General features: G+C 37.4%; 1 protein-coding gene across 3 annotated transcripts in view; it reads right to left on the bottom strand.

Moving 5' to 3' along the window:
* Positions 1-16,433, bottom strand: part of HDAC9 (histone deacetylase 9) — a 489,787-nt gene that overhangs the window by 438,630 nt on the left and 34,724 nt on the right. For all 3 annotated transcript variants that reach the window (XM_074836930.1, XM_074836921.1, XM_074836937.1), the window contains one exon: positions 11,038-11,150. In XM_074836930.1, coding sequence (XP_074693031.1) covers positions 11,038-11,056 — 19 coding nt within the window. In that variant the 5' untranslated portion in view covers positions 11,057-11,150. The remainder of the gene's footprint in view (positions 1-11,037; positions 11,151-16,433) is intronic.

Raw genomic sequence — 16,433 nt, 5'->3', positions numbered from 1 at the left:
TGTTAATCTGTTTCAGACCACATTAAACTTTGAAAAAAATTCTCAGAGTTTGTAAGTCTTGCATATCTAAACTGCAATGTTAAACAAATAGATACAACTAGTAGAAATAGAAAGAATAGGAACCTTATGTTTCTAAGTATAGTCACACATGGAAACAGGTCACCAAGGGGGACTATGGAATTCATTGTGCTGTTGGCTTTTAAAACAGGCATTTGTCTAGTCTTTTTAGAGATTATAAATTTTTTCTAAAAGTATGCCCTGAGGCAGGTTCAAACCATGAGTTTCGTTGGTTCAGCAGAACTTAGATCCACCCCACAACATGCACATCATCGCCTGAAATCTGCCCCCCCCCCCCAATTTAAAATCATACCTTGAGGTCCCTTTAGACCTTCATTTGCTAAATGCTATAAAGCAGTACTTAATTTCTAGACAAAGATATTACACAGACTATAACATTTCAGAATTTGTAATGAAGTTTTGAAATTGTCACCAGCTTCAAAATTAAGGTGCTACAAAATAGTCCTGCTTTTTCTGAGTTACCTAATCTGCAAATTCTAAGTGTTACAATTATCACTGCAGAAACACTTCTTCTGCAGAAACACATCTGGGCTGTTAGAGACAAAATTAGGAGGTGGTGTGTGGGTGGGGAAAAAAGTTGGCAAACACACCTCTTTTAGGGTATTCAATATAACCAACATTCATGCATCTGATCTAATGAATGAAGAAACTAAAAGAAAGGTTTTATTCATGGTGTCTTATTTAACTTCCTGTATAACGTAACGTTTCAGAAACAGATCGTTACAAAAAATGTAGATGTTATAAATTCACATAGGAAAATATTAATTGCATGATCTTTCAACAAAGCATATTTCACATCCTTCTAACTGCTTTGTGCTGCACATATCTTAATAAATATACAAGAATGCCCGGCAGACAGATGCTAAAATAACACTTTAAAAATGGTATGCCATATGACAGATGATGTGCCCTCATTGGTGATTTCTTTCAGCTATAATGCTGAAAACCAAAAATGTTTACCGAGCCTTCAAATTCTGCATGGACAGTACTGGGAACTCAACATCTGGAAACCAGAAGTGACCAGTAAAGTGAAGATATGTGAAGAAGTCCTTAGTATTTCTCTCCAGCTTTACCTAGGGCTAGGTAATCCCACAGTTCTGGAGGCTGACCGTGCTTCTCCTGCTCAAGGATCACTTGTGATCGTTTCTTTCAGAGGTAGTACATGAGTTAAACACTCTTTTCTCTTCCCTCTTCCTTCCTCACCTTGCCAATACCATTGATTGTGTGGCTATGTAGCAAACCACAGTGAGGAAACAATCCAGGCTAAAAACACTCCTTTTTTTCTTAGGAACGGAAGAGCCTGGATCAGTTCCCAAATCTGTTTCATCCTGTGGCCACACAAATAAATATACCTGACATGAACGAGCAGTCAATGAGAAGAGTGAGAACAACAGTCAGGCAGTCACTAGAACCGCTTATTCTGGCACTGCCATTGAAAAAAGTAATTTCTCAAAATGTGACTTCCCCTGGGTGGCTTTTCGAATCATGCAGTTCAGTCTCCCACCTGCTCCCCTACCCCAGAGGTGACTGTGTCCTGTCTCCTCCCCCCACTAAGACAGACACACAGCAATGAATCTTGACACCAATTCATTTAGTGAGTGATTAAAGTGAAACAGCTATGTGATGAGTAAAATCATTCAGGAGGTGAAGCGAGTTTGCAACGATTCAGGGAATGACGAGCATCTTCCAAACTATTTGTTTTCAGATGCAAAGAACCCTGCTAATAATGACATCGGAAAAGGATTTTTTGTTGTTTTTTATCTGGATACCATAAAAGCAATCCTCCTAACCAAAATGTGAAGATTGACAGAGACAGAAATTAGATAAGCAACTGACCTGCCAAATAGAATATGGCAATGAAACACCTGGAGAGACTAAACTTTACTTTATAACCTCTGAGAGATATTAATTAGGTCTTTTTGAAAAAGCAACACCCCAAACAACATGCTAGACAGTACACTGAGGCAAACAGTATCTGTAGAAGATCAAACAGATTACTGGGTATGCCAAGACTAAGAATGAAATTCAGATGCTGGGGAAGAGGAGGAGAAGGGAAAAAAAAAGTAACATCAAGAGTAGAGGCACTGATCCAGGATTGGTCTCACCCACCAAGGCATTAGGATTTCTCATACTTGGCACAGTCCAAAGAATACTCTATATATGTGACAGTCCAGCTGCATAGGTAGGAAGTTCAAAGATGGCAGTGAGCCCCATCACCCCCTAATAATATAAAAATCTAGGCCCTGGGACATGTGGAATTGGAGCACAGGATAACACATGGCAACTGCTGAAATTAGATGGGGCAGGGACATTTCTTTGGTTGAGCTGCTTCAGATCCTGACTTGATTTGGAATTACTCAATATTTTTGTTCCCAGAGCAAATTTGTATACTTAGGGAAGGCTTTACAGGTTATGCTAAAGCATTTGCATCAGGTGAAGCCAAGCCTTTCCAAGGCAACACAGGATGCTCCCATTGAGTAAGGTTCCAGCAAACACAATGACTTTAGGATTACAGGCAGTAAAGTAGTACAAGCAGGGTTGGTTAAATATTTCCTGGGAGACTTGAATCCAAACTTCTAAGTCTGGAGGCTTTCCAAACTCAGAGTGATGGCAGACTTCTATTCACTAAAAACACATGAATATTTTGTCATGCGTTTAGTGACAATTGAAGCAACTTCTAGGTGGCTGTTGGGATTTATAGCTTATAAGGATGAGCCACATGAGGAATTAGCCCCTCCATCATTATCCAGCATATTCCAATCATTATTTACCAACACTGTTGAAAAAAGGAGCCCTATTTCTAATCTGAATTTGTCTAGCTTCAGCTTCCAGCCACAAGATATCATTAAATCTTCCTGCTAGGAGTAAGCACCTTATGCACCAGAAATCTTTTGCACGTTGGCACTCATATATATAATAAGAATCATCAATCACATTGTTTCTTAACCTTCAGCAAAGAAAACAGACCAAATAACTGAATTCCTGAAGCTTCTTTCAAATAAGGTATATTTTCCAAACCTTGTATTATTTCTATAAACTCTTCTTCAAAGCTAGTCGCTCTGAAGTGTCACTATCAGAATTGGAACCAGTAGTCCAACAACAGTTTTGTTCACTTAGTCCAAATGAAGACCAAAGGAAAAGTTTTGCTTGACCCTAACTTTTCTGTGTTGAAAAGGAAACTAAGACATATTCATTCCTGACTAATCCAAAGCTTCTCTCTATTCCATCTGGCCACTTGAAGCAGAAGCATTACTTACTCTCAGCATTCAGCTCCCATGTCATAATGAAGCCTGTGAGCTTTATTAGCTACCACAGGGCACTAGCTTCCCTTTTCATCATTCAGGGTATTTATCATGACTTAGAAGTCATAATCAAACATTCCTGTGTACAGAAGGGTAGTGAAATACTGATAGTGGAGAGCTATCAAGAGAGGACTATGATGCCAGGGCCTTTAGAGCACATGGCCTACAAGGAGAAGCTGAGAAAGCAGACCTCATTTAGTTCCGTGAGAAGATGACTAAGGTTGCGGTTTAAGAGCAGCCTGCAACTACTTGGAGGGGAGTTACAACCATCATGCAGGCATGTTTTTCTCAGCAATGTTAGATGACAGTGAAAGGCTCAACGGCTACAAATTCTAACTTGGAGGCTCAGGCTTCTCACCAGGAAGACAGCACGGTACTTGAGTGAGATGCTCAGGGAAGCTCTGCAAATCTCCAGCCCTCAAGGATTTCAAGACTCATCTAGAGAACATCATACCTAACCTGATCTGGTGTTGGCAATAGCCCTACAGGACCTCTAGAGGTCTCTTCTAATCAATATTCTGTGAGTCTCTTCTTAAGTGCTACATTCTTTGTTACTTTTATTTGATTAAAATGCATATTTTTCAAAATAATTTACTTTATCAAGTGGGATTATATAACCTTATATAACCAAATTTATTCTAGTATAACTGATTTTAGCTTTACCAGAATTAATATTTCTTCTCCTCTAGATAACTGATAAAAATACAAAGTAATGTTAAACTAATAATAAATTCCTACTAGGATAACTTTCAGGGGATAACAATTTTTGCTATGTACAATGCTTTCTGAAACGTGTTAAGCCAGTTTTTATTTCATTTAAGGCTGTAATGATTTTGGATAGTGTTATTTTTAACAGATTGTCACATACCACAGAAGTCTAATTATATTCCTCAACAATTATCTTTATCAAGCAAGCCTTCTATCATCAAAATCATTAACCATTTGTCTGAAAACTTTTCTTAGAACCATGTTAGCTGACATAAGTTATAATACCATATTTTCACTCTATAGAGAATGCAGTCTTCTGATTTGACTTTCCTAAGGCCACTCAAAACATATATATTTACCTATTTAAAATATAGGTATAGCTACTTAAAACACAAAATAACTTTATAGCTAAAAGGCATTAGCTTTACTTTATAGCATTCTTAAATCTGGTTTAGAACATTTAAAAATCCATTTAGCCAGTTATATTAATATTCTTGTATGCAAGTTATCCATGTCTATGTTTAGCATTACACCTGATGTTTAATATTTAATAAGGTGTTAATAAACACCTGATGTTTAAAATTTGGGTATCAGTGAAGTAAACCTTGTACCTTGTTGTTGTTGTTGTTGCTCTGAGATGCAAAATGAAAAACCTAAGTTCCCCACCAGCTAATAGAGAAGCATTTATTGCCCCTTCCACACTGTTAACACCTTTATGCACACTAAACACCACCACAAATCTACTGCTCAAAAAACAAGACCTGTGCTTTGGCTACACAGACCAACAAAACAGTTATTTTGAAAAACAAATTCCCAGACAAAAGCTTCTGGTGGACAATATTAACAAGGGATTCCTGAAAGGAAAAAGTAATACACTGTAATCTTCAAGCACGGTATCTGTTTGAAGAGATAGGAATTCTTTATGTATTCATAGGTTAAAGTTTGTATGTATATCTCATGTTAAAGCACTGCAAAGTTTCCTCAAAAAAATACTCTCCAGACTCGTTTTCTTCAGTTAACCTGAATCTGCAGAAAGGAGTAACTAATCCCACAACACACTGGCTGGGTGACTTGTGTTGTCATTATTCAGTTAGTTAAAACTTGAAGAGTTAGCACACAAAATGATAGACCTCCACGAACATGCGCAAGTGTAAATGCACAAATGAGAGCAGGACCATGACACTTTAATGCTTTGATTATCAATTTTAATGGTAAATGGTGTAAATTGCTTCTAAGAAGAAAAAAAATCATAAGTAGCAGTTCAATGTATTTAGAAACTTAATTACTAGCAAGTGAGCAAGATGATGCTTTCTTATCTAATGCATGCACAGAGCATTTTATTCATTATTTGGTTGTCTTGTATATTAAATCCCCAGTGGCAGAACACATTTTGAATCCAAATTTTTCATTCATGCTTGTGAATTACTGTGATTTTACCTAGAAACACTTAAACAAGGATATCAGGCCTCAACTATTATGAGAAAAGTAGAGAAACAAAAAGAGATTCTATAAACAGCAACTCCTTTTACATTTCATAACGGCAAAACTAAGATTTATATCAGACTGAGGCTATTTTGGACTTTTGTAAGGAGATTCAAGAGGTCAAAATCTGAGCTGCACATCTGAGTCATATTTTGCATTGAAAGTTAAAAAAGCAGGGGGTGCAGTGGGGGAAGAATCCTTCTTTTACACATTTCATTAAGGCTGAGCTTACAGATTTTATTTTCTTCTTTTTTGATATCTTAAAAGAGCTGCAGTACTCTGTCACACATAGATAGATATAGATAACATATCTATTAATCCTGAAAGTTACTGGGCCACATTCAGTGAATTCACCAAATATATCTAATCCAGCCTTTCTGTAAGTGATTTTATTTTTTTTAATCAAAGGAAAAGTTATCACAAAGTCATCACAAGGAACAAATGCATATGATTGCTTCAGTCTACAGTCAGAGGTCCAAAAAACATCCATGCACTCAGCTTCAATGGAACTTAAACACCTGCCAAAACATACCTTTTTCTATATGAAGAAGAGATTTTAGCCTTCTGGCATTTCATTTACTATTTTGTTTTGGACTCAAAGTTATCTTACATCTTTTTACAAAAACACTGATAAAATACATTTTAGAGTAACTACATACACAATCATTCATCAAAATATTCATCTCTTCACGGCATGTACTGCTGGTGCAGAGATGGTTACTGGACTGCAACATAACCTTTCACTGCATCTTAGTTTTAAGAGTAGTGGAAATACCATCGTGGAACATTTTCTATACTTAGCCTTTATTAATATAAGGGAAATGATTTATGAAAAAGCAGAGCAAAGCAGAACAAGAAAACAAGGGGAGTCAGTTTTGCAGAGAGGAAGAACAAACTAGGAACTGTCAGAATTCAGCACACTGCTCCTCTCTCTTCCCACTCAGTTTATTAAGAAAAGAAAAATCACCTTCTGATTGATTATAGCAACAGGCAGCTCTTACAAGATACTAAAGACCTGGAAAAATAAGCAATGTTGTTAAAGAGCAGAAAGAAGTTTGAGCAGTGATTTCCAAAATATTATATATCAGACTGGGATTTTAATTCAGTAATTACAGATACATAAAAGAGCTGATTCCACCTAGGTGCAAGTAAACTGTACACATTTTGAACTTGTTCTCTTCAGCAGAAGACACATGTTGGTAAGCTTTTGAAAGCCAGGGACAGTGAAAAGCTCCCTCACCCTAATCGATGACCAGCTTTCCACAGTAGCATTTCCCCTATTTGCAACGTTAAAAGGAAGAAACAGAATAAACTGAATGTGTAGTTTACCACTAGAAGACTGTGATACCAAACACTCCTAATTTAGCAATAATTTGCAGCATCTAGAAACCTGCTGGACAGAGCAGAGTTCCAGGTATCTTCCTTTCTTCATCATCTACTAGTATCATCTATTAATATTACTTGTTCCTCTTCCCTTACAGAAATTAGAATCTACCCCAAGTGATTCCATGAACAACTTTAGGGGTTTTAGTGTTTCATTTTGTTTTTGTAATAGAACTGATTTCATTTAACTATTCCAGTGTTACTTTTAATTTCAAGGTGAAAAGCAAAACACAAAATCTGAAAGATCTGGGTGACAGGAGAGGCAAAGGGGAGAAGATATGAGATCCCTCTGGACTTATTCCCCTTCTCAGGTTACAAAATGAAAACCTAGGGTCTTCACGCCTCTGTGATCTTTATATTTACTGAAATACTTATAGTTCACCCTTCCCCATAGGTGCTGTTTTTCTTTGAAAAAATCTGGTATTAAATCAACACATGCTTTAAAATTAAGCGATCTCCTGTTCAGAAGAGTAACATCCTTTGCAAGGGTTGGAATCCTTGGAAACCAAGCTGGTAGGCACAGAACAGACACAATCACCAACGACACCACCATGTTAACAGAAGATACATTTCAAAGTATTAGACAGAGACAAATAACTCCAAAATACATGTGTATTAATTCACCACTGGGTATTATTTAGTATTAAAAAAGTCAGTCTCTCTCAAAACAGTAAGTTAACTATTCCCTATAAGAACAAATAAATAATTTTTTTTTTCTGTTCAATGCTTTTTATGTACACAGATCTGTTCAGAACATGTAATGGCAAAAGGATGCAAACGTTTCCTTGATGATCTTACAATTTATAACAAGCAAAGCAAACAACCAAACATCAGCACCTTCCCCTGTTGGGATTCAGCATTTACTTTATAGCTCTACAGATTAGCAAGAGCCTGATCCCCTAAGGTTCAAACAGTTGAGATCAATTTAATACGTGTTGTTGCAAGTAGATGTTGCTACACTGGAGACCTTTTCATTGCATCATACACAATGTAAGGAAACACTTATGTGCATAGCTGCTGCAAGCAAACCCTATCCAAAAAGGTTCCTCAGATAATATTTGAATAAAACATGCATAATTTTTGCTTGTTCCACATCAGGTCTTTCAAAGGACTTTCTGACAATTTAGGTATGAAGGGAAAGCAATTCTAAAGTAAGTATTTTCTCCACTTAGCATATCACATTGTAAAAATACAGAGAAATTTAGCATAGCACACAATATTTGATGCTTTTGACAGCATTTCAGAATTTTTTCATTGACAGAACAAGCATCCATGAAGTGGGCTGGCCTATACCATTCACCTACAGAGTCGCACTGCTTTACCAGTTTGTCCCTTGCTGGTTTTTTTCTCTTTTTTTAAAGTATACTTATCTTCTGTGAAAACAGCATGTATGAATGTACATACACAAGCTATATATATATATATATATATATATATATGTGGGCTACATAAATTGTAAAATGAAAAAGTGCATCTACCATTCTGTTGCAACCTACAGCCATGACCTAAAATACTGACATTTACAATATATTACAGAAATTTTCACAGGTCTTATACAAAAGACCCATGGTTTGGTATTCAAATGAGGTAGCATCCCGGTATTACACAATAGAAAAAGTGTTTTTAAATACTGTCTGTATTAAATGGGAATGCTTAAAGTTTCCTGCTTAGAAATTATTTTAAACTGCCCTGACCTCTGGCTGTAACTGAATAGAGCAACCTATTCCTTGAAGAAGCACAAGATTCTCAGGAGTAAAAAAAGCAAGAGAACAAAAGCCCGTACTCTAACACTATTAGACACATCTCCATCAGGCTTTTGCAATTTAAGCTATGTGCCATAAAAGCAAGAACTGCCTTCCACAGGCTCACCATCACAGGAACAAGCTGCTCATGGCAGCGTCAATCCAATTAATTTTTCCTTTGGAGTACTAGGAATACTTTCTCAACTACTGCAGTGTCTCACAAGTGAAACAAGTACACCTTGGTATCTATTTCTAACCTCAAGTTAGAAGTTGAATCATAGAATCATAGAATAGTTTGGGTTGGAAGGGACCTTTAAAGTTGGATGGAACTGCCCTTCCATCTCTTCATCTCGTAAGGTTCTCCTTCATAAAAACAAACTCCAGGAGAAAGAAAAAGATGCAATGAAAATTGCAACGGGACAAAGACATGCTGGCCACATATGAATAAGTATGCACACTTGAAAAGGACTGGAAAGGTGGAACTCAGTTACTATGGATATAATAAGAAAATTCAGCCATTTTTTTTCTTCTAAAAAATTCTAATAACCAAGTGTTAACTGCTCACAGAAGTGGGAAGCCCTTCCTACCACTCTATTCCCTAACAGTTTATTACGGTGACTGCACTGAAAGCAGAAATTTGAGTGACTATCAAAAGGTGACAGAACACTACACAAAACACATCTCAGACTCCTTCAGTCAGGGGACAGAAGAGATGCCACAAGGAGACACTCATCCTCCTTTAGTCCACAGCATTGACTTTAAGCAGGATGTGAGACTGAAGTCCAAATAAATCCTGCCTCATTCCCCTTTCACTGAGGAAAAGAAAAAACGAGGATCCCATGGGTGATGTTGCCCTTGAATACTGCAACTGTGTACATGCCACAGGTGTTTTGACATGGCTGGTGAAGCAACTCTGAGTTTTCACAGGCAAACTCTAATGATGGGGGACACTAAGGACTAAATTTAAAGATATTTAGGCACCTAACTCTTACTGAAAGCAATGTTGCTAAAGTGTCTGAATACCTTTACAGGTAATCTGATTATATTGAACGTTCATCCTTTATTGGATTTGGAAAGACAGCAAACATGAATACATATTTACAATCTGTTTCTTCATAGCAATAAGAGTATTGGAAAGTTTACTTTCTTTTTGTGAGAGCCAATTTCATTTTTAGCTATTTCCACAGACTATAATAATGCAAGACAAGAAACATTAGAAAGATACACAATCAGCTGGAGTATCTTGGAATTTGAACCGCATGCTTAGGAAAGTACAAGATTATTTTGTATTAGTCACCACTGCGATACAAGACATGCCTATCTGCTGAATGCCCCATCATGCTTTCTGTGGATAATTCACTACATGCACCAAATTGCACTGTAAGAAAAAAGCCGAATATGAAACTAAGCTATGCTTGACTCCATTTAATGTAAAAGCAGTTATTGCCAGTTTTCAACACTACAATCAACAATTCTCAAAAAATCCTCACTGGATTACATTTCTATGAGATAAGGCATCTAGCAGATAAGTACAGCTCACTATTAGAGTGTTTTCCCTGATGCTTTTATAGGCTGTTTGCACAAAACCAACGCAGTCATAAAATAAGCCACCTGTAAAGGGTTATTTTATCAACAATACTAGAAATAGATACGTCAAGTGTGGGTGAACAGAGTGCGAACCATATGGGACGTTACACAGATTTGAATTGGGGACTCTCACTCCTCAAAAGAACTGAAGTCAAGGCATGTTCCATATGCAGCATTCTGTCTTCTTGGAAGTTTGAACATTGGGTACAGCTACTAATAGTTCCCCTTCTATCAGGTGAAGCTGCAGGAACTCATTTTGCAGGCACTGGATAAAGCAGGTTCAGAGACCATTGTTAATTACGCATTCTTAAAGAAGGAAGAGAATGCCCAATGTGGGCAAATATGACCTTAGAGCTAAAAAGAAAAACAATACCATTTGCAGTCTTCCTTTAAATGAAGCAATTGTGCAAAGGCAGAAAATACATTAATGACTAAATACAAATATTAAGAATTATAATGCTTTAAGACACCTATTCATGTCCAATCATGATTATTCAGTTTCTTAATAAACTCTACAAAAATGTTTTAAGAGCATTGTAGGATTATACTGGCTTTATAATTCAACTGAGATAAGGTATCCCCAAAATAGCCTTTTCTGCCTATATAGCCATTATCCTGTTTTATACCACAGTCATAACTTATGAAGTGCAGCTGGCATATCGGTCACTTGCAAACTCCATTTCATCAACACACAAAATTACTTACATCCTAATACAGGACAGTGTTCTGCAGGAGTGAGGTATAAACAAACTGACCTGGTGTTGTGGAGCTCATTGTTCTTGATGGAATGGTAACTTGTTGACAGTGTAAAGCTAAATTGTGGCAGAAGTTGTCCAGATTTTGAGGTTCTTTCGGAAGTGGGGTGAATCTGAATAAAATAAAGAAGAATAAACACCTTTGACTATATGTTAACAACATACTGCTTTTTGACGATAATTATGTTAAACACACTTAAAGAGAACATATGAAATCTCTCACACTAAAGGTTCTTTATTTCATGTACATTTTTGCTGTAAATTCAAGAGCTGATGACCACTGAAAACAAGACTAAAATTAAAAAATCCTCACGCTTCAGGGCAGTCCAGATTCAGACACAAATTTGCATTACAGCCCACCTATAATCACATAACAATACCAGAATGTAAAGGATGAACAGGCCCTTTCTCTTTTCACTAAAATCACGGAATTATTATATGAACTAGAGATTGAAAAAACTTGAGGAAGAAATAGGTGGATTATATCCTTATGGCTAAGCAGTGGCCAATTCATAGTTTTACTCTTAATGTAGACATTTGCAGTCAGCATTGAAAGATGAATGTGCAGAAAGAGATCTGCATTCAAAACCCTTTCTGGAATAGCTATATCTTCCTTAATCTCCAATGTTTACACAGTTCATGAACAGAATTTGTTGAAATAATTAGCATAGTTGAATGGCTCTCTCACAACTAGCTAATGACATCTCTGACACCACGGAGATAGCTGCTAATAGCATGGGCTGCTCAGGAGTAGGGCAAGGAAGATTCTACAGTTTGGCTGAATCCTTTCACAGTCCTGTGGCATTCTCAGTTCAATGCAGAAGCAGAGGCAAAAATGTTCCCCTAATACTCCCATCTGCTGAAAGTTTAAAGCTGCAGAGAAGAGGCTTTCAGGGAACTAAAATATATTTTCATTCAAGCATGATATAAACAGCATAATGGGAGAGAGAAGGTTGTAGTGCATTACAACGACTGTGACTATCCTATTCAGCCACTGCTCCTGAAACATCTAAGTAGTCAAAGATATTCTTAGTGCTGAATATTTTAGCAGCTTTTGTCACTTTTTTTAAAACACCAACTGCACATTTAGTTTCAAGCTGAGCTCAGCCAAATTTCAGATAGTAAATTACATTTTAACCAAGTATAATCATTTAAGTTTAGCATCATTATGATTCAAGAAAGGGGAATCACACATTTAGATAAGTAACTTCTGCTTTTATGCCCACTAAATTAGCCTGCTTGAACAGGTATGATATTTGGACACAGCCAGTACTCCAGCAGACAGCATCTGTAAAACCAAAATTCATGATACCTCATGAAAATCCTAATTACTGTCCCTTGCTGACCTCATGCATCAAATTTCATCAAATATCAGATGGAATTGCTATTAAACTGAACAGCCTCTACTGTTAATCTAAAGCAAAACCTCTGTTTGGACACATCTTTACCCTGACTGAGGCAGGCAAGTTACCTCCCTGTATTGCTCCAAGATTCACCAATATAAGTACAACTAATGCACAATTCAGGCTAAATGACTTTTAAGATTTTACTTCATTTCAGAGAGCTCATTATTATCATCTCAGCAGCTACACAGATCATGAAGAACATTTTTCAGTGAATCCAACATCCATTCATTCAGTATCCGGTCTCAGCTGTGACTATGCAATATCGCACAGAAAGTGAAGAAATGGATATTAATGCTTAACTATGGACTTTACTAGAGTGAATTTTCAGTAGAGATTTAAATTAAACGTAACAAAATTCTAGGCATTAGCATGTGACAATATTCTAAGGAAAACACTTATGATCACCATAGCTAAAACTATCATTCTGTCTAATTTCACTTCATGTAGACCCTCCCATCTACGTAGATATCTGAAGCTAGTATGACCAGAGAACATGCAGTCAGTTCAGACTGCATGCTCAAATGGCTAAGCTTCCACCTCACAAACAAATCTTCACTTTTTTCCCCTGATAAAGATGATTGCAAGTAATTGGGATAGTTGTGTGGGAGAGAGAGAGAGTGAGATCAGTGGATATGACTGGCATGCTCCTGTCAGTGCAAATACTGACATTCCACACTCCGTCAAAACAATTGTCCCACCAGTCCTGAACTACTGGGTTACAGATACAGCTTTACTGAAACTCAGCTGCTTCACAGCTCTTCCATGCTTTTCTGGAGCAAGGAACACTTAACCTTGGAGGAGGATCAGGTTAATGAAAACTTAAACAAGCTAGACATATACAAGTCCATGTGACCTGATAGGGGGGATGCTCCTATGAGTGCTGAGGGAGCTGGACAGTATCACTGCAAGGCCACTCTCAGATTACCTTTCAAAGGTCATGACCATCAAGGGAGGTTCACAAAGACTGTAAGAAAGCAAATGTTACTCCTGTCTTCAGGAAGGACAAGAAGGAGAATATGAAGAACTACAGGACAGTCAGTCTCACCTTAATTTCTAGGAAGGCAATTCAGCAAATAATCCTGGAAACAATTTCCAAGCCTGTGAAGTACAGGAAGGTGATAGAAAATAGTCAGCATATATTTATGAGGGAGAATCATGCTTGACCAACCCAACAGCCTTCTACAATGAAATAACTAGCAACACGGATGAGGAGACAGGAGGGAATGTTGTTTATCTTGACTTTATCAAGACTTTCAGCACTGTCTTCCATAACATCCTCACAGACAAATTGTGAAATACAGATAGATAGGTGGACAGTGGGGTGGCTGAAAAATGGCTGAGCTGCCAGGCTCAAAGGGTTGTAAGCTGCAGCTCAAAGTCCAGCTGGGGACCAGTCACTTTAATGGAGCACCCAGGGGTCCATATTGTTGCCAGTACTGCTTTTCATTAAGGACCTGGCTGATGGTACAGAATATATCCTCGGCAATTCTACAGATGATTCAAAATTGGGAAGAGTGTTTGACAGAGCAGAAGGTTGTGCTGTCATTCAGAGAGACTTCAATGGGCTAGAGAAAATGGGGCTACTGAATGTATGTGGCAAGGTTGGGAGGGTGGAGGGGTGGCACTGCAAAGGTAGCCTCTGTGGGAGAAGGTAAAGGTCTGCCATGTGCCAGTCACAGGTGGTCCAGCCGGCCCTGCAACAGTCCCACTGCAGACCAAAGCTTATTAGCCCATCACCAAAGTTTGTGGAGCCTCTGTGAAAACATATTTAAGGGCAGAAAACACTAGACAGGGAGAGGAGAAGGCAAAGGAAAAGTAAGAAACAGAAAGAATATAAAGGTCAGAGGAAAAGGAGGTTCTCCCTCACAGAGCAGCTAGGTAAAGAGTAGTGAAGAAGACAGAGCCAGACTCTTCTCAGTGATGCCTAGTGGCAGAAAAATAGGCAATGTGCACAAACTGAAATATGGCAAATTCCATTTAAACATTAGAAGGCACTTTTTCACTGCTATCGAGGCCAAACATCTCAGGAACAGGTTCCCCAGAAAGTTTGTTGAGTCTCCGTCCTTGGAGACTGTACACCATCTTGGCAACCTGCTGTAGCTGACCCAGTCTTGAAGAGGAGCGTGGACTAGGTTATCTCCAGAGGTGCCTTCCAACCTCAGCTATTCTCTGATTACATGACATGGAAGTTAAGGATTTTTCCCTTTCAAGATCACCATAGACAGCACTGAATATTCATTGTTGTTAAACCTACTGAGAATAACTCCTGTATAAGAAAGCATTCTGCTGGGATCCCCATAAAAAGATTTCTGTTAAGGAATTTTGTAAATTCAACTGCACTAGTAGTCTTATATTTTATGAAGTGGCAGTTGGCATCCTGCCTGATACTCTATTTTCATATATTTCTTGTAAATGCAAAGCTTTCTCTAAGCTGAATGTTGTTGTTCAGGTTCAGTTTTAACAACTCCTTGAAAATATCATACAAGGCTCATATTGTCAAAGCTCACATTTAGAACCATGAAAAATTCCACATCACCATATACAGAATTATATTCACAACAGAGACACTCTCATTCAAATACACTTCCACTGACAAGCTGACATGCTTCATTTCTTTCCTTTTACTGAAGGAATGTCATAGTGTAAATTACAGTGCCACATATTTTTTATTGTTAGCAGTGAACCAAAGGAAAAAAGCATAATGCTGGCCACAGTACATTATAATTTCATGTGGGGTACTACAGTGCTTGGGAGATGCATTTGTACTCTACCTCTACCCACAAAAATCAGCACGCAGTTCCTGATCAGTCAAATCTTGACGATACTAAAGTACAGCAAGTGGCTCCAGGATTTAGTATAGACTACCTGCACTTCCTAAGGCATTCCATTTTAACTGGAAAATTCTACCTTCAGATATATCACTGGAGGTGATGCTACACTGTGGTGACTTGCATTTGCTCACCCAGGAACAACGAACCTTCTCCTTTATTTTCAAAGGGAATTCAATAGTTCATGTGCTCCAAGAATTGATGCATCTTTGAAACTGCTACAGAGCAGTGCAAGATGCAATGTAGGTCTTCATGCCCACTGGCCACCATAAAGCTTACATTTCTCATTACTATAAATAGGTACAACATCTTCAAACACAAGTAAGCATTTCAAGTTAATACCATTCTCTTAAACTGTCATCTCTCACTGTGCTGTCCCAAGACTATATTCACTGACTACCTTTTTTTCTATCCTGTGCCTATACTTCAAAATTCTTTTGGGAACTGAGTTTCTGAACTAGGATGCAATGAGTACAAATTAACAGAATTCAGATAAAACAGATATTTCTACTTCTATTTCCCTCTTTCCTAAGATGAATTTTTCATGAGAACTTCTGAAATTAATCCATAGGCACACGTTTTTCAAAACTACATCCTGGAGGTATCTTCCAGATCTTTCTCTTCCAGGAGGATTTTCTACCCAACTCCAAAATGTGTAAAGGGGGTTATAAAATCATTATGCAAAGATTTTGCAGATAAAAATATAGAATTATACACTTCATTAAATTCTGAACATGACAGATTGGCACCCCTAATAACATATCTAGTCAATTCTCTGCTGCATACATTGTTTTAAAACAGCTTTCAGTTACTTAAACAAAATTGTTGTTTGGAATTGAGATGAAAATGCTGGAGGCCATTCACCTCAAGAAAGGCACAGTAATCACTTTTCCTTAAAATGGCTTGTGTGTTAAAAAACTAAGCATTTAAAACAGCTGTCAGAAGTGGTACAAATTCTGTTGTCCAACAAGCAGTTTAGCAAAAAGCAGAATTAAAAGAAATCTGAAAGGCTAAAAAAATAAAAATAAATAAGACAAAGCAACAACAATTGTTCTCCACAGGACATGAAAAATGTGATGGTTAAAAAGGAGTATGTCTTTCAAATGAAAGATATTTTACCAAAAAAAAAAATCTTGAATAGGTATTCATACTGTATATAATG

The sequence above is a fragment of the Strix aluco genome, chromosome 1 (genome assembly GCF_031877795.1).
Source record: "Strix aluco isolate bStrAlu1 chromosome 1, bStrAlu1.hap1, whole genome shotgun sequence".
NCBI classification, from domain to species: Eukaryota; Metazoa; Chordata; class Aves; order Strigiformes; family Strigidae; genus Strix; species Strix aluco.
The sequence above is the reverse complement of the archived record's forward strand: the minus strand, read 5'-3'. Positions and strand labels throughout refer to the sequence as shown.